General features: G+C 33.8%; 2 protein-coding genes across 2 annotated transcripts; both read right to left on the bottom strand.

Annotated features, from left to right (window-relative positions):
• Nucleotides 1–8,779: 8,779 nt before the first annotated feature.
• On the bottom strand, nucleotides 8,780–10,112 carry LOC139500836 (acetylcholine receptor subunit beta-type lev-1-like). Its single transcript, XM_071289710.1, has one exon. It carries the CDS (start codon nucleotides 10,074–10,076, stop codon nucleotides 8,883–8,885), a length of 1,194 nt encoding a protein of 397 aa, XP_071145811.1. The 5' UTR covers nucleotides 10,077–10,112; the 3' UTR covers nucleotides 8,780–8,882.
• Nucleotides 10,113–15,058: 4,946 nt separating this feature from the next.
• LOC139500770 (short-chain collagen C4-like) lies at nucleotides 15,059–19,817 on the bottom strand. Its single transcript, XM_071289609.1, has 3 exons — nucleotides 19,544–19,817; nucleotides 17,038–17,109; nucleotides 15,059–16,017 (listed from the first exon to the last, which is right to left on the bottom strand). The coding sequence occupies exons 1-3, from the start codon at nucleotides 19,794–19,796 to the stop codon at nucleotides 15,539–15,541; spliced, it is 804 nt and encodes a 267-aa protein (XP_071145710.1). The 5' UTR covers nucleotides 19,797–19,817; the 3' UTR covers nucleotides 15,059–15,538.
• Nucleotides 19,818–20,335: the final 518 nt, after the last annotated feature.

Raw genomic sequence — 20,335 nt, 5'->3', positions numbered from 1 at the left:
TTTTTGTTTTATAAAAACTTAAGGAAATTAAAAATTCTTACATCTACCGTTAAAAATATTTCTTATGGTGTGTCTTCACACAATTAGAATCTGGTATCTGTAACTGTCAAAGATTTTGTTTCTTTTACTCAAATTTAGACCAAAGCGGTAGAAATAAATATATGACAGATTCAAATAAAACTATCTATTCAAACCTACATGGATATATACACTACAAACATCAATTGTCATATTGTATGTAACGTTCAGCCAATGGTCATAATAGTTAATCTATGACTGTATTCGTGTCCTTAAAACTGAACCTAAGTTATTATTATAGTAAGTGGGATACAATCATTTTAAATGGACATAAACTGATTTACATATGAAATATGTAAACAATCAAGATTTAACGTATGATAAAGGTTAATCATGAGGTTAATTAAGGACGTTTATACAGGAAATTAAAAGAAAACAGATTTTAGATGAAATAAAACAAATAATAACAGAAATTAATATAAGAACATTTTTTTATCATAAGCTTAGTGTATTTGAAATGTGTGTCTTAAAATATAGAACTATGTTATAAGTTTTAAAACCAAATGTTAAAAAAAAAGGTGGATGTGTATACATATCGACCATATTATTAGGTCTTTCCACTTTTCTGTGGAAAGACCTATTGTTTTTCTTCTGATTATTTTTTTTTTTCCGCCAAATTTTGTTCTTGCGATAAACATTTGTTTCGCAATATGTCGCTTAGATATTTGGTATATGATATCGAACAGTTTATGCCCTTTTGAAATTTACCCTGCATAACCGAATACTTTTCTTTGTAGGAATTATCTCCCCAAACACTGTTTTCCTTGTGTCCACAACTCCTTCGCAACCGTAAAAGATTACGACAAATTTATTTTATAAAATTGCTCGTTACATCCTTCGCATGATTTGTCCAATTTCGACCGAAGCAATATGAACGCTCCATATGAGAGTTATTTCCCTTTTTGTATTTGAAATTTTCAAATGTATTTTAAACTGGAACACCATAAGTGATAGAGACCTAGGATCTTTTGATTTGAGGTCCTTGGTCCAAAAAATGAAAATTAGGTCAAGGTCAAAGGTCAAGGTCATATTCTAATTTTTGAATTTGTCTTATTTTCACTCATTTTCATTAACCTTATAAGATATCGACAAATTATTTTGTATAAATTGTTAGTTGCGACATGTAGTTGAAAGGGTGCGTAAACAATGAATGGGAGTTTTAGCCCCTATCATATCTTAAATTATGTTAAAAGTGATATAACTTATTAACCATACATATTAGAGACTAGGGTCTTTTGATTTGAAATCCCCAGTTAGTGACCTTGAAATTGAAGTCAAGGTCATAGGTTAATTTGACGTTCTAGATTTTGACCTTTGCTTTAAATTCATATCTATACATCATAAAGCCATATGAACTGACATTTTAAACTGATTTTTTATATTTTAATATCAAAATAGATATTAACTGGTGGAAAGACCTTCAATTGTTCTCTGAACAATTGGTTTTTAATTGTTTTTGTTTTGTTGTTGCAAACACCGTAACGGAGTGAAATGACACAATACTGTTGTGAATCTCGGATCCAACTAACAATTAAACAGTATTCTCGTATAAGTGAAATAAATATATTTACATGTCTTAAACAATCATACAAAAAACCAACAAACACGTTCATGTGTTACGTCTTCACGGTCTTCCCCAACCTGAGACACAATAGTAGGAACTCGTGCTTCTTATATTATACTATCGATATTCTTGCCCTTTCTGTAAAATATATATTTGGAACGCATGCTAGCTTAGTTATTTTGTCTTTGTGTTTGTTTCACAATCAGCGATACATCCCACATATCACTGAAGAAGCGTATTTGACGAAATTTATGTCATGTATACAACTAAGAAGCAGGGCTTTTGGGTCAAATTCCAGTTTTGTCTCCAAATCGTTATGGACTGAGCGTCGCTTTAGTCTGTAAATTTTTGGAAATACGACCGACTGGGCCATAAACTACCATATGACTCTTAATGTCATGGACAAATTAAACTCAAATGATGTCAAATTATTGTAGGAAGTGCATACTTTAACCGTAATAACTATACACTTGTAGAGTGTATTATTCCCAAATTTGAAGATTTGGTTTATCGTAATGGAGAAAAGATACCAAGATGACGACTAAAATATATAAGTTGACGAAAATCAGACAACAATGGCAAAACCTTTGACCAACCACAGTCCACATTATACGTCAAAGAAAACTCAATATTGACCAACACAAGTTCATCATAAACCGAAATGTACTCTGTTGCTCCGGATTGACGTCAAACTAAACTCCGAAATAAATAATGAACTAAACTTAAAAATCGTACAAGACTTAACAAAGGCCAGATGCTCCTGACTTTTGACGGGCGCAAACATGCGGCGGGGTTAAACATGTTTTATGAGATCTCAACATTTCCCCTTCACCTATAGCTTATGTCGTAATATATATGTACAGCGTGTGCAATTTTCAGTGTCACTACCAAAGAATAAATTGAAGGGTTGCTATAAAATTTTGCCTCTGAAGCGGCCCCAAAGAACCTACTATTTACGAAATTTGTAAAGGAGGTATTTTACAAGCACAGGGTGATATGTTTCTGTACATGGGGCCTCGGATTTAACGTCACCATCCGACGGGCCAAAGTGTGTTCATCTCATTTGTATCTAACAGAATATCACATTTTTGTTGACAAAGAAGTTTTAATGCCATCTTTCAATTAAATCCAATTGTGCTTTGTCTTGACTACTCACCTAACCTCACCTATCCTCTTCATGCCTGTCGGCATTTAAGGCCGTCTTGACTACTAGGATAAGATTTTTTGATTGCTTTTATTGATTTTGGAATAGCGAGTACACTCATATCTGTACTTTGCGTCTTAAGTGGTGTTTTTTATAAAGGTTTTTGTTTGGTTTTTTTTTATCGTTTTAATGAGTCAAACATTTTTCAACTGTTTTGATGTTACGCAATTATCTCATGTGAGGATAGGATCGGATGCCCGAAATGGTGTTTTATCCCACCACATTCTGTATGAACCGGTCCAAATCTCGCTGCCAGTAACTCAGTGCTTGTCGTTTTTTTACTATATACCATATTTAGTTTTTTAACTTAAATTTATGATATAATATATCCTCGTGAGTTTATTTTCTGTAATTCAAATTAGTTATTTGACTCATAAAAACATTCGGTCTCTTTGGATAGTTATTTCATTGATAATAAGGCCAGAATATTCATTTATTTATGTAAGTTTTAAAGAAAAAAATGTGTTTTTGTTCATTACATTATATTAGCGCATCAACATACCAATCCAATACTGTCCAAACTAAATAACCTTACAATAAAAAAAAAAACAGCAATACCAAAGCAACTCATAATCACAAACACAATCACATAATAGCGGGAGAACCATATATTATCGTCTTTTCGTCGTAAAATATATCTGCTGAAATTTTACTGTTATTCTTGCTCCAAGATAGATCCAATGCAATAAACTGTGAGATAGCGTTTATTTAACCTTCTCATCATGATAGTATACGTACATGAACAATACGTAAATAGCTATAATCAATACTGTCTAAATGAATATTCGAACAATAATGAAAAACACGACAATACCAACGCAAATCACAACGTAAGATACGATCATTAACAAAACGTCGAATCCATTACATACATCCTTCCATATGATATTAACAGGGATGAACAATCTATATACTAAAGTAGTTGGCATTGCTGCTGCAATTGGATTGTGTTTCTTGCTCCAATGTAGACCAAATGTAATAAACTGTCACAAAGCATTTATTTTTACTTTTTCATCTTGATAGTAAATGTATAATACGTAAATAGTCAAAACTGTCCAAATAAATTACCGTACAATAATGAAAAACACAGCAATACCAACGCAAATCACAACATAAGATACAATCATCAACAAAACGTCGAATCCATGGCTTACATCCTTCCATGTAACACTAAAAGGAGGAGAACAATCTATACTTGGCTTTTCATCGTTAATTGGTTCTGCTGCAATTTTATTGTGATTCTTGCTCCAAGGTAGACCCGATGCAATAAACTGCCAGTAAGCGTTAATTTTTACATTTTTATCTCGATGGAAAAGAGATGATGAATAAATTGCCAATACAACTATAACTCCGCTTATAACAATTGTTACTATCATTATAATTAATAAAATACACATTGGATTCGAAGATGCGGGAATGGCTGCCGAAACTAAGTTGAGAAAAATGGCGTACGAAAGGAGAATGGTCATAGCTAGTCCTATCCGTTCACCAGATTCGATAGGGAGAAGAAACACGAGCGGGTTCAGCAAACTAAACAGAATAGTGGGACATACAACCATAACGCTGTAATACAACGATTCTCGTTTGATGGTCATTGAAAATTCTAATGTTGAATATCCATTCCAGGAAAATGTCTGAATATTGTAAGATGTAAATTTCCAATTGGAGTTTGGTATGAAGAAATCTTCGCTAAAAGGATCAGAAGCCAAGTTTAGTACAATTTCCCTCGCTGAATAACCCCATACAAGAAACTCAAATTTACAAGTCTGAGAATCGTAAGGAAATTTCGATATATCTGTTGTACACTTTGCTGACATGACACCTCCAAGAGGCAGAGACACATTTCCGTCGTAAAATATTATTGGAGTGGTTTCAGTGAGTCCTTGAACGGGACCTAAAACATCAACTGCGTTCGCAAGAGTTATTGGAGGCGTCCATATTTTATCATTCGTTAATATGATATATACTTTATTTCCATAAGACGTCGGATCCCATGTTATTCCAGCATCGTTCCATGAGCAAATAATACCACCTAAAATTACTATAGTTTCATCAACTTCGTCGAACTTTGATATTGTAAACAAAGAAAATCCTACGGAAATTTCTAAGGGCGTTTTTTCGTCAACCTTTGGTAGGACTTCCTTTTGGTGATTGGCAAAAACATCCGCATATAATTGCTTTACATTAGATAGAGTTTGTCCGTTTATTCTACCCAGCGTCAACATGGTCATAACTATGAAAAATAGAAACGACTTCATTTGATAGCTTTGTGTTTGTAATATGTGGTTTATATTGCTTAAGAATCAGTATCCTTCAACAATATCAATGTATTATAATCCTGGTACCTTTGATAACTAATTAGCGGTTGTTATGTCTTGCAAGAACGTATCCTAATGAAAGGACCAATTATTTTAAAACCGAGAATAAATAACTTTGAATGTTTATGAAAGAATTTGCCGATATTTGTTTTAAAGTATAACTGTTTGAATAATACAGTAATTATTTTTCTTTTGGTCAAGCGGAATCAATTTTGTCAAGACAATAATGATACAATGTACATATACATATGAAATCAATTTAATATGAATTTATTGTACTAAAACTGACCATTTTTTACTTATTTTAGGGTTTTAGCAGTAATATGTACTCTCTGAAACCCTGATTTATCAAAAACTATTCACTTTAATTTGTTTTACTTTTGTTACGCCCGTTTTTCTCTTTCTTTATGTTTTTTCTAATGTTTCTCCTGTATCCACTTCCAGTCATCTTTTGATTCCTTGAGTCATACTATCATTTCGAATACATTAACTTTTCCCCGCTTTGTAATTATTACCTTTTACTTTGGCAATAAAGTAATAAAACGTGTATATTGAGTTTATACGAAATGTTTTCGTGAAATTGTAGGAAATAGCCATAACGCTATATATGTAGCTACATCATTCATTTCTTATCGTAACAATTTCAGGTATTTGAAAGCGTTCAGTTATCAATTAAAGCATTAATTATGAACAGTCAGTACTTCTACAGTTTAATTCCAAAATTAAGTTGATGTTTTATATTTTCGTTTTAAAAATTATTTTCAAAAATTTGGTACGATGAAACCAATGGATTTAATAGGTGTTATTCATGTAGATTTTCTTTGTATGTTTTAGAGTTTAGTGTGACGTCCATTTTCAATTGACTTATACAAAATTGTATTTAGGGGCCAACTGAAGACCACTTCCGGGTGCGGGATTTTCTCGTTGTGTTGAAGATCCATTAGTGGCCTTCGACTGGTGTCTGCTCTCTGGTCGGATTGTTGTCTCTTTAGCATATTCCGCTTTTCAATTCCCAATTTTTATTAAATCTATTTATGAAACAAAATGGCAATTAGATAAAATGTCGATCTAAAAACCAAAACTCTTATATCAGTCGTTTACCTTACAGAATATATTTCATACTGCAACATAATACTACAGGGCAAAATGATTTTGTCAACTACCAATACAAAATTTAACGCTACAGAATTTTAATGAAAAGGAAACATGAATTAAAATGCCGATGATTATTCGGTATATTTCATTAACTGATCTAGTCTTCCGACAATCTCATATAAATCATTTTTTCTTGGCAAAAGACTTTGATCATATCTTACCTTTCTGGAGCAGCTGAGATCACTCCTAGTTTTTGGTGGGGTTCGTGTTGCTTATTCTTTTGTTTTCTATGTTGTGTTATGTGTACTATTGTTTGTCTGTTTGTCTTTTTCATTTTTAGCCTTGGCGTTGTCAGTTTTTTTTTCTTCGATTTATGAGTTTGACTGTCCCTTTGGTATCTTTCGTCCCTCTCTTACTACATGTCAATGCGATTCATGGTTGGAAAAGCACAAATTAAGACAACTTGATATATCTTAGAGTTACACATTTAATTGCGTGAAAAGCACAGTTTTTAATTCATACCACATATGTGTTATAGCTTGTGAATTATTTACTAATGACAACGCAACAAATGTATCTGAAATTGTTAAAGGGCATATAACTCATTTATATTGATAAAAATCAAATCTTAAAACATTCCTGATATTAAGAAGCAAATATAAACGACAATAATGCACGATGAAATAATATTACACACAATGATAGTATCTCCCATATTTGTAACCCATAAACATACATAACTTAAAAAAAATAATAGTATTATCACTCAGATTTATATCTCAGAAACATCATATATAAATTAAAAAAGTCATATTTATTATTTTAAAACATATATTAAAATGTAAATATAATTACACTGTTAGACATACATATGTTGGATATACTAGTAATACTTAACGAAATATGTAAAAAGAGCCAGTTCTTATAAAAAGTTGGAATGTATCAAGGGATCACAAGAAGGCGTAGTTATTGTCCGGAATGGTATTAATAGTGGTAACCGCAGCTAGAAAAAAGAAAAGTTTGTACAATCACAGTTACTTTTTATACTCTTTGCTTTAATTTCTATACAATCAACTCCAAACTGTCATGTACTGTTCAGTAACATCATGACAAAAATAAAACAGGCTAAATCTGAAGATTGACGAGTAAGAGCCTTCCAAAAACGGAAGTTAACCTTTTTTGTTCAGAAAGGGTTAAAAGATTATGGGATTTTCAAATGTGATTCCTTTAGATATGAGAAACATAATTAATCAACAATCACAATAGACTTATGTTGTGTTACTATATATGGAATAGAGAAATGGTACTGTTCACGATAGCTTTAGCGCCATTTATTTTACCTTGATGTTGTATGGTAACATTTCAACTCACAGTGGATGACTTTGTACCATCTTTCAATAACCTTATCATCAATAATGGCTTTGGGCCACTGATATGCTCTACCTCTCTTGTGTATATATTCCGAACCACATGAGTATTTGGACCGTACGCGTATGGTCATGACCATATGCGTATACTCATATGATCCAACCATACGCGTATAGTCCAATCGTACGCGTACGTGTATGGTAGGACCATATGAGTATATACTCGTTTGGTCATTAACGGGTAGGACCATATGAGTATTTGGACCATATGGGTATTATGTATTAGAAACGTTTCAATAAAGCAATGATCTTTACCTAAAAGAAAACAATGATTATTACATGACTATGTGTTAATATCATAATTCATTTTTAGCTTACATAAACATTAAATATTGATGCCACTGTTTGTTTTCATCGTTAATACTATTTTTTCATTTATGTTTAGGGTGACATATACTTCCTCACGGTACCATAACATTGACAATGGAAATGGGGAATGTGTCAAAGAGAAAACAACCCGACCAAAGAGCAGACAACAGCCGAAGGCCACCAATTGGTCTTCAATGCAGCAAGAAACTTCCGCACCCGAAAGCGTGCTTCAGCTGGCCCCTAAACAAAAATGTATACTGGTTCAAGAATAATGGACGTCTGACTTAACTTTGAAATGTTCAAAAGAAAATTAAATTAAAATCATACAAGACTAACAAAGGCTAAAGAGGAATATATATGTTCTGCATTGGTCTTGGGACATTCCATAACAGTTCATTAAGACATTTTGAAAATATCTTCCCAAGTCGACATATTGCCATTCACACGTAATTACCAATCGGTAATGACCATTTGTATAAAAAAAAATCTATAGCTGAGACTAGTGAGTGAAATTAAATGCGTGAAACTTCTTATTAGTATTTGGTTAATCTATTTATCATTATAATATAATAAAATAACCTTTGATTTCGTCTTTTAATGACGTGACAATTGTGGGTCATACCTAATGAACAGTTTTTTAAGTGTTAACTGTAAACCTGTTAATTCTCCCGACCATACGCTATGAGTATATACCCCTGCGATCATGACCATACGCGTATGGTCTAAATACTCATATAGTCCGGAATATATAGATGTGTACATAAACATGCCTTGTTTTTTTTCATAAATGTAGTTAAAGCAAGTATGAAAATATTGTATTTTCTGTATTTACAACATATATATAAGCACTCAGTTTAGTTTCATTTAAATAAAAATTTAAGAAAAAATTACCGTACAATTATGAAATACACTCCAATTAAAACACATATTAGAATATAAGACACAATCAAGAACAAAACATCTAGTCCATGACTTACATTCTGCCATGTAACATTAACATCGGCGGAACAATGTTTTCCCGGCTTTTCACAGGAAACAGTTTCTGTTGTGATTTTATTGTGTGTCTTGCTCCAAGGAAGGCGTAATCCAATGAACCTCCAAACAGCGTTTATTTTCCTCTTTTCATCTCGATAGTACAAGGATGAAACATAAATCGCCAGTACAACTATGACACCGCTTATAACAATAGTTACTATCATTATAATCAATAAAATACACATTGGATTCGACGCTGCGGGAATGGCTGCAGAAACTAAGGTCAGAAAAATAGCATACGAAAGAAGTATGGTCATTGCTAGTCCGATCCGTTCACCAGATTCGATAGGGAGAAGAAACACGAGCGGGTTCAGCAAACCAAACAAAATAGTGGGACATACAACCATAACGCTGTAATACAAGGATGCACGTTTGATGGTTATTGAAAATTCTAATGTTGAATATCCATTCCAGGAAAATATCCGTATATCGTACGAAGACAAATTCCAATTAGAATTTGGTGTAAAGAATTGGAAATTTATAGGATCAGAACTCAAATTAAATACTATTTCCCTTTCAGTTATACCCCACGAAAGAAACTGAAATTTACAGGTCTGAGAATCGTACGGAAATTTTGATATATCTGTAGTACACTTTGCTGTCATGACACCTCCAAGTGGCCAGGTTACGTTTCCGTCGTAAAAGATATACGCATTAGTTTTGGTGTCGCCTTGAATAGGACCTAAAACATCAACTGCGTTTATAAGTGTTATTGGTGGCGTCCATATATTTTCACTCGGTAAAAAAGTATAATATATTTTATTTCCATAAGACGTTGGATCCCAGGATATTCCAGCATCGTTCCAGGAACACCCTAAACCACCTAAGATAACTATTGTTTCATCTACTTCGTCAAACTTTGTTATAGTCATCAGATACATTGTCATTGAAATCTTTAATGGCGTGTTTTGATCAACTTTTGGAAAGACTTCCTTTTGGTGATTTGCAAACACATCAGTATATAATTGTTTCACATTTGAAATATCTTGTCCGTTTGTTTTATCCAGCGTCAAAATGACCAGAACTATCTTAAAGATGGCTGACATGGTTCCGTATATTTGTAAATGTATTATTCCTTTAAAATTTTCACAATTAATGACCGTCAGAAATATCGGTCAGCGGGTGTTTAAAACGCCTATCTTGTCAAATCTGATTCAACTGAAGGAACAATTATTTCAAATGTAATAAAGTATTTCATCAGTTCATATCTATAAATGTTTGTATGGGTTATTTGATATACAATTGTCGATATTCGTTGTGCATTATACCTGTCTAAATAGTACTTATTATTTTCATGTCAGGCGGAATCAATTTTTGTCAGGCACAAGTGCTATGATTATGTGTTTTCAACTAACGGCAATTAAGAGCAAGCTCATTGAAAAACAATACACAATAAAGATTTTTAAAGCCCTCCTCCTTTTTTTTGAAACCCTACACCCAGTCATAAATCATCCACTTCTCTTGTTTACTTAATGTTTAGCAGTTTTTAAAATGTCTATGCGTCTCTTTGGAATCAAATGTGAATGAAAAGCTACCATTTAAATGCTGTCATAATATAAAAAGTCACGCATGTGTATATCCAAAGGTCATCATTTATTGATTGTAAATTCAAAATAATTTAGACTGTTCGGATTCTTTAGTATTCTTCTTATAAAGAAAGTTTAAAAGACAGAGTTGTGTCCATTTATCATATAAAAAAGTCAAAGCTTAGAAATTTATGCAATTTTATTAGAGTTATAAACGATGAAGTGGATTCTCTCAATTAACGTTCCCTATTTTTTTTGGGCTAATCTTTTGTGTGTGTAATGTACAGTACAAGTCCAAAAATATACAATTTTCAGAAAAAAATGTCTGTTTAAAAGAGGGACGAAAGATACCAAAGGGACATTCAAACTCATAAATCTAAAACAAACTGACAACGCCATGGCTTAAAATGCAAAAGACCAACAGAAAAACAATAGTACACATGACACAACATAGAAAACTAAAGAATAAACAACACGAACTCCACCAAAAACTAGGGGTGATCTCAGGTGCTCCGGAAAAGTAAGCAGATCCTGCTCCACATGTGGCACCCGTCTAAATCATACAAATTTGGCCACATCCATACCCCTATAGGCAAGTCAAGAGATGTTCCAAAAAGTGTAAATATTTATTTACTTTTTTTGCACCTGTCGTAATCACTCTTTCCATATCAAAATCAGTTAAAATAAAATATCAAAAAGTTTATTTCAGCTCATTTCTTTCATTTCCATCCCATAAAAACTAAGAAATATACGAGAAAGGGAGAGAAAGATAAAGAAAAAATACACTATAATTAGAAGAAACTAAATTGGACAACGAAAAGCGGGATCATTAATTGTGGTCTTGGGCCTTAAGCTTCACTTACATATGATGTTTTCCCCCGCTTCTTTAAACAATTGCATGTGTAAATCTTGTTCTGGGTTTGTTGTCCTTCATATTGTCATGATGTTTAATTCGCCGTTTTAGAATCTAATGCATCCTGGGTAATATTTTCAAAAGCGTACACCAAAGCGTTTTGATTGGTTTAAAACGTCCTAAACAATCGAAATTCAACCAATGACGTAACGTTATTTTCACTTTGGGGTACGAACATTGAAATTACCCATGATGCTTTAGATTCTGAAACGGTCATACTTACTTACAATAAACAGAAAGTGCCAACTCAAGGAAAGCCATATGAACAGGGTTTCCCCCACAGGGTTTCCCCCTCCTCCTTTCAAATATAAATCTAATTGCTAAACATTTTCGCAAAAAGGAAAATCAGAAGGCAATACTGCAGTAAGACAGTTTTAATTTTTATTACTCTGTTGGGCTTCTTCAATCTATGATGAAGAGGAGCCCCCACCTAGCGATGTTGTGTATATTAAAATACCCCGGAAATACTGGTAGATATTTAAACGTAAGTTTCGCAATCTCCGGCGCAGAGATCATATCCGTTCTGTTCAATACTTCCCAACACTAGTACACTTATATTAAGTGCAGTATTGCAGAGCATGTATGCAGAGGCGGATTTAGGGGGGGGGGGGGGGGGGTCAGGGGGCCCGCCCCCCCCCTTTTTTGGGAAAAAATTTGGTTGCTTATATAGGGAATCACTGAAGCGTGACTGGAGCGGGCCCCCTCTTAGGTCAGTCAGTGGGCCCTCACTTATGAAAATTCCTGGATCCGCCACTGGTATGGATACGAACTCTGCGCCGGAGATTGTCAGTTTCGATGCGTCGTTTGAAGGATATAACTTTTTATGCGGGTTAAAGAGAAACTAATTTATCATAATTATGAGAGGTAGCATGTTTCATAATTATTTATGAGTTTGCCTGTTTTTGGCCTGAATATGCATGAGATATTTGCTTCTAGACGTTATTGCAACAAACATCTATCAATCTATTTAAAAATTTGATTTCCAACGTTTTTTTAACAAAGTATGCCTTTCGTTTAGAATCAAAGAAAAAAGTATCTTAAATTAGATAAGGATTCTTTGTTTAACATTTAGTCATGGACCGAACGATAATAATCACTCGCAAGGTTTTTCAGAAAAAAATAGCAGTGTATACAGACTATGGTCGGTTTAGGCATTAAATTCACTTGGGGCTTTTGAAGAGTCCTTGTCAATGAGACCTTTCAGTATCTCTTCGGAAAGGTCTGCTTATAGTCTGCACTTTAGTCCTTACAAGTTGGCCGAAGAGTTGTCTCATAGGCAATCATACAATATCTCCATCTTCTTTAATGTCTATTTTCCAGAAACAGTCACATTGCTGCATTGCTGGTTTATTCTAAACTGTTTTTGGAACTGAAATATGCATTCAAAATACTTTTAAATGGATTTAATGGACTTTACTCATTGTTGAAGGCCATACGGTACCCTATAGTTGTTATGTTTTCTGTCATTATGTCCCTTGTGGAGAGTTGTCTCATTGGAAATCATACCACATCTTCTTTCTTTTATATTAAAAATTACTTTCCAAAAGATATATTAGCACAAGATTGCAGGTATTTTTAAAAGTAGAGGCACAATTTGAATCGTAGAACTTGTATTTCATACCCAATTTTGATTCTGATTTTAAAGTCGCTTCAATGCATTCGTGATAGGTAATGAGTACTATATAGCTAGTTTTTTTCCACTTGTGATGTTGTAAGAGGTATACGTTTTTGTCTAATACGTCTGATACATAAAAACCGAGTTCAATTAAGCCCTGGTCACAACGAACCCACGACACATCTATGCAGCGCCACGACATGAAATTTGGTCAAATCGCAGGTCATCTGTGATTGTCGTACGACAATCCCACGATATTTTGAGCATCGTGGCGCCGTCGTGTGTCGTGGAACGAACATTGATCATGCACCTTTTTTGCTCTACGATTTTTTGTCGTGTCACTATCTTGTGGCTGTCGTGAGAGTGTCTTACCACAGTCGTTCGATTGTCGTGCGATTAGCACATTGTTCATGGTACCAACATAAACCATTTTAATAAAAACAATCGTACCACTGTCGCACGACGACTGCCGTACGACAATCCTACGACTGTTGCAAGTCACTCGTGCTACAGTCGCACGATTGTCTCACGAATACCAAATTTCGTACGATGCTCGCACAACGTTGTTTGTCTATCGTACGACAGTGGTATGTCGTGCAACATATTTTCGTTTTATTTAGAAACAATTCGGCGGGAATGAAAGTTTGGAAAAACATACCGTCTGTCATTTAAAGAGGATGGGTATTCCATAGGAAAGAATACGCTTGACCCTGCTGAATAGGCGCCTTGCCGGACTCCAACAAAAGCAAACTATGGTCCTGTTAGCGTTGATTCGAGCCCGTCAACAGTATAAAAACCAGCGACATTATTGTTTAAATTCTCTGATCAATTATAATATAAACTAATACGAAAAACGTCGATTACTTGGGTCGAACTTATAATGACACTGAACAATATTGAAGGCAAATGGAAAATGGCACGCAATAAATTGAACTTTTTGTATATACTGGTAGTTCGGAGTCAAACGCGCGAGTGACCAAGGACTGTTGTGCGACAGTCGTACGACAGTGACACGACAGTAACACGCGCATCCCATGACATTAAAATCTGAAAAAAGCCTCAAAACAACTCACGATTGACGTACGACTGACGTACGACTGACGCACGACCGACTTGCGACAAACCCTCAACAGTAAATTTAAAAAACAATTCTGTCGTATCCCTATCGTGGAACCATCGTGGAAATTGTAGCTGATGTGACCACTCGACATATGTTTTTGACATTTTGCACGACAGTGCCACGACACTATTTTATAGAGCTCCCATGACAAAAAATCGTACGATTTGTTGTGACCGGGGCTTAGTAAAGCAAAATATGCTTACCCTTTGGAGCACATGGGTAACCCCCATTTTGGTTGGGTTTGTTTTGAGCAGTCTTTATCTTTTGTATGTAGTGGTTTGTAGCATATTTTTGTTCATTTTAGTTTTATTTCCGGCAGGGTTTTTCTTCGGCTTTTGGTATTTTCTGTATTTTTTATGTTTATCTGAGGCGTCAAAAAAGGAAACATTATATACTACATTTTTGTACATGTAACACTTTTAAACTTAAGTAGCTTGCTTTAAGGGCATATCTATATTTCATGGATTTGCTATTTTTCTAGCAAACGGACGATAACCGAAAACGAGAAACAATTTCAACTGTTTCGTTGACAAAAATCAATTGTCAGTATTACTTTACATATTTATGAATGAGGATCTGGAAGGGATTAACAGAATAGGGAATAATGGACAAAAAAAGAAAATGAAGTGAGAAAATGAACAAAGAAAATAAATTAATAGAAAGAAATTGGGTGCAAAAGTAATTTGAATTGATTACATGTGGAAAATAGAAGATTTAGGTAAAACAGTAATGACAAGGTACATTTGTAGAATGCAGAATTTCCAAAATTACATGACAATTAAATAGTACAATAATTTTTATAAAATTATTTACAGAATATGCACTAATTTTAAAGATAATATATATATATATATATATTTTATTGTGAAACTACCCCTTTACAACGGGGGCAAGCTCCAGCGGGGTACTGACACCTGCGTCATCAAACATGCACATCATAGTATTTACAAACAACATTATATGATTGTAGTAAAAATGATATAAGATACTTGCAAATGTCTTTATAAGTCTTATAAATACATTAACGCTAAAATATCATAATAAATTGGTTATTTCGTAAAAGTACATTACAGTGACAATTTCATATGCATAAATACTTAAAAATCTTTCATCCATCAAAGATTAAAAAAAATCAAACTTAAAACTAAAAACGTTCACACAGATAAAAAAAATAAGTCCAAAAAAATTTTAAGAATGCAGAAATTGAGGACCCTCGACACTAATTTATCTATTCCATTTGTTAATTTTAAAAATATGATTGCATTTCAAACCCTAATATATTTCGCAATTAAAATATAAAAAATCACTCTTAATTGAAATCATGTATTTGCAAATTAATTTGAACAAACAACGCATGATATAGGTGCATTGTTGTAAAACGGTGGGCATCTTAATGACCCACAGACTGCTTTGACAGCATACAACAGTTTACCATTGTGGTCAACAGATCCGGCTTCTAGTGTGTCCGCAGCAATGTCAATACATATGTAATGTGAAGATGATTTATGGGTGTCTGAACTTGCTGCAAGTCTTCCATAGTACTCTACTTTCCAACTGCCGTAGCAAGTTGTTTTACTTGGTATTACCAATACAGATGACTGGTGTGTCGCTCGACAAACAGCACAAGGAACGTCGTTATCTTGGAAGTTTGTTCCGAAAAAATTACCATCTTCATATTCAGCCCCATAGAGCGATGAAACGTAGCCATTGGTCGTAATCGGGCCATCCCCTGAAATGAAATCTGGGTCATGTGGAAGACAGACGTAATCTGATGGTCCTCCAGCGTAATTGAAGGACGCTCCACCAACCGTTCCTGAAATGTATTTTTAAAGGCGAATTATGTATACGCTAATACGGTCCTGAAAATTCTACAAAAAAAGGAAATTCTTAAAATACTTCCATGTCTACATTTTTCAAAAGCTGTCAAAATAAAGGGCATTTTATGTCATATGTCAACATGTTTGGGTGATCACTATGATGTGTCTGTATGAGTGTGCAAAACGGTCTAAATTTTGCTCATATCTCGACAATTTATATCTTTGTATTCAATGATAGGGAAAAACGTTAACTTTGAACATAAAAAGCGAACATCAATTAAGCTTAAAATTTCCAAACAAAACTAAATATTGAACAACATTTGCCCTTCTGTCAGTTAACTTTTTTTCGTGGTATTACGCACATGGAGTACATATATTTGCATCCTCATGCCGCTAATCTTATATTTGCTTGAGAGTAATAAATACAAATCGGAGTTTAGTAAGACGTCCACTATCACTGAACTAATACACATTTTTGTTTAGGGGTCACCTGAAGCACTCCTCCGGGTGCAGGATTTTCACGCTGTGCTGAAGACCCATTGGTGGCCTTCGGCTGTTTTCTGCACTTTGGTCGGGTCGTTGTCACTTTGACACATTCCTCAATTTTACATGGGCACATTCGTTCAGAAAGAGACAGCTTATTCCAATGACAAATTGCAACATTATGCAAAGGAACACAACTCTCATGACTATACTAGAAAACACATACAACCATTAATTTATAAAACAATAAGAACAATGCCTTCTCTTTGTCAAGTTTTGTAAATTGACAACAAGAAAATTTCAGAACAAACCAGTCTTTGTACTTTTAAATATACTGCCAGTAATTTTTAATCTTCAACTTAGAAAGCTACCAGATGCACTCTTTAACTGTTGAATTGTGTACTGGATAAGTTTAGGAAAAGCAAGCAGATCCATATAAGGACGGCGCATAAAACTTTAAAAACATACGAACCGTTGTACATCAAAAGATGTACAAATAATAACTTTTAACATAAACATACACATGTCATTACCGGAGTAAAGTAGTTCTGTTCCATTCATAGGGCAATCTTTTCTTCCCCATCGTGTGTAAACCGCACCACTGCCTGTAGAATAGAAATGCACTGTCCAACATATTTCACAATAAATACGTCATTTTTGTTTTATGTTTTGAACGAGAAATAAATATACAGAGTATACTTCAGATCTATGTCTTTGTTCTTGTTGTTGTTATGTGAAAGTACCCGCCCATGTCTACTCTGTTTGTTTGTTAAATGTATTTCTATGTGTATCAATCTGATGAGTTAGCCTTTTTCAACGGATTTTTATAGGTTGATTTTTTTTTTTGTATTTTTTACTGCTACACCGTTGTTCTACAAAAATGTAGGTATAAGGAGGTTTTGCACCTTTAAACTACTTTAACCCCGCTACATTCTGTATATATGTCTGCCCCAGGCCAAGGCAGACGTCTGTAAGTCAGGGATTGTCATTTGTTACCTTGTTTCATATTTGTTTTTCCTTTCATTATTTTGTATATAACTAAGGCCGTTAGTTTTTTTAGTTTGAATTGTTAAAACATTAAATCTGGTCATTTCGGGGCATTTTATAGCTGACTATGCGTTATAGGCTTTGGTAATTGTTATAGGCCGTATACAGTGACCTATTGTTATAAATTTCTGTGTCATTTAGTCCTTTGCAGTCAGGATCCTACTTCGTCAAAATTATCTCCCCATTACGCCAGTTCATTTTCACAATCGTAAAAATGGAAGCCATTGTAGCGATGACGCGCTACCAATTTTGCTCTTGGAAACCGATAAATTTATCCACATTGCACCAATACGATCCTTATATGTCAGTTATATTTTAAAAGACAAATGTATCAATTAGCTAATGAGCATCAGTTAATGATATTGTCTGCATTGATTCAACTTAAACTATTGTCTGATCGGTTGTTAGGTGGAATTTTCGAAAAATCATAAACATTTAAAAAAAATCTAATTAAATATTTCGTGGAAGGGCAGACTAGATTTTTTTAGTGGTTGAAGACTATAAACCCTAGTTATCACACACAAAAAATTCGAATTTTTCGTAGATATGCATTTTCATCATCTAACTTGTAAGACTGTCGTCAAGTACTTTCAGTAAAAAAAATAGCTATTCGAACACACCTTCCCTGTTTTTGTGACTCATTAGATAGGTATTTCACTTGACCCATATATTTCATCTTTTAGTACTGTTATTTTTTTGTGTTATAAAGTCAACCTGTAGCTTTAATATATAAAAATGATAGAATCTGAAGCGAGACGATTTATGAAATATTCTTACTTTGAACGATATCAAGACAAAATACTCAACTCAAACACCCCCTAACATAAAGAGGTGCACTCGATTTTCTCTTTTCGATACAATTGTTACCTATTTTTTGGAATTTTTTCTTCAGTCACATAATGGAAGGGCAGACACGTAAATTACTGAACTAATAGATTGATATCTTTTCCGTCCGTGGTAATTTTTTCAAAAAAATCGGAGGTTATGCATTTTTGTCATCCAACTTGAAAGATACCCATGTCGTCGACTTGATATCTAATTGTTCTGCTTAACTATGTACTAGATAAATTGAAAACTTATGCAAATGGTGTTTTTGAAATAAAACACCTCGTAATTGAGAAGAAAATTGCAGTTTTGTTTGTTTCTATTAACTTTTTAAAAATTTGTCACTATAATAAACAATACAGTAAACATTTATCGCCTTCTCTAATAGAGAGCTTCGATTCTTTTGTTCTATTTCAACCTGGTTTCCGACTGTTTGTTGGGAGTTGTCACATTGGACATCTATTTTTAACAAATTGTAAGATTGAATAACACTTATTTTTTTTATTTTTTATTTTATGGTATGTTGGACAAAACATTTTTAGATGAATTCGACAGTTACTATTTGTCTTCATAATAGTATGTGTATTTATGGTATGAGGAAAGGCAGGCACGATTGTCCACGAAGGTACAAATATCAGGAAACGTAGAAAAGATCGGCGATAATATGCAATTTTTTTCAGTCGGGGACCACCCCTCGCCCACCTCCCTTTCAATTTTCCTCCTTTCTCTCTCCCTTGAGTAGTCCGTCACTGAAATTATCTACAATGTTTGTAATATAGATCATTCCAAAAGTGTAGATTTTAATAAGAGGATAAAAGCATAACAATGTAGCTACCCAAAACGTTATACGAAATGACTTGGGGGAAGCTAAATTGCTTCTGTTGAATAAAGTTAGTTAAAGTGTTCATTGGTGAAATGAGGCAAACGTTATTGATTTATATTGAGTTTTATTTATACCATATTTTTATTTCCTTTTTTTCACACATACCAAATGGTGTATACCTTAGGGTGGAGTTTCGGTTTACAGAATAGAGAAAAACTAGCAAAATGAATGAAGAATACTTTAAGAAGATAAAAATAGGCCAAACAAAAGAGATAAGAGAAAAAAGGGGGGTTGAAATAATGAATCACGAAAATTTAAAGAATACAAAAAAGAAACTGTCATACCTGTTTTTGAGTGCAGCGTTGACTTGAGTTGTGAGATTTCTGAATTGGCATTTTGTAAATTTGTCTCCAATGTAGTTTTCTGCTGGGTTAGAGTAGATACATCACCAACTAGCTTCTGAACTGTTACTTCCAGCTGGTGCATACGTGTTGTGAAGTCAGAATCGGTAACCAGTAGGCGTTTCTTCTGCGGGTTTTGGCAACTCCCGAAGCAAAAACATATGAGAAAGAAAATGGCTGGTGTCATTTTGAACATATTCGTCAAGGAAACACACCTGACGACTTTTGACAGATATAACTCTTATCATATGTAAGAGGGTGTGGAAGAGTACTTATAGTAGAGTGTTGTATATTATTTTTCGAACAGAGCAAAGGACTTTTTATCGATTAATATATATGTTTTGGAGTTAAGTATGGTGTCCATAACGCTTATCTGGAATACATTTTTGTTAAGGTGGCACCTGAAGACCGAATCAGGGTTTCGGGATTTTCTCACTGTGTTGAAGACAAATGATGTGTTGGCTCAGGGTTTGTTTGGTTTTTTTTTCTTTCTCTTTGCTCAGAATGTTTTTGCTTGGACATATTTGCCGTTTCATTTCTCTATTCAGATATTACTGGTGTTAAGAATTTTTAAAAGTTCTATTTTATTTTTCATCTTAGTCCAAATAACCTGTATACCTGTTCCTATAAAATAAATGTACACCACTATATTGATATTGTGACTGCACAATTTCATATAAACAACACTAATTTCGTTTAGAGGTTGTGTTGAATCTGTCAAACATTTTTACCAAA

Source organism: Mytilus edulis, chromosome 13 (assembly GCF_963676685.1).
Source record: "Mytilus edulis chromosome 13, xbMytEdul2.2, whole genome shotgun sequence".
NCBI lineage: Eukaryota > Metazoa > Mollusca > Bivalvia > Mytilida > Mytilidae > Mytilus > Mytilus edulis.
This window is presented reverse-complemented; position numbering and strand designations above follow the sequence as displayed.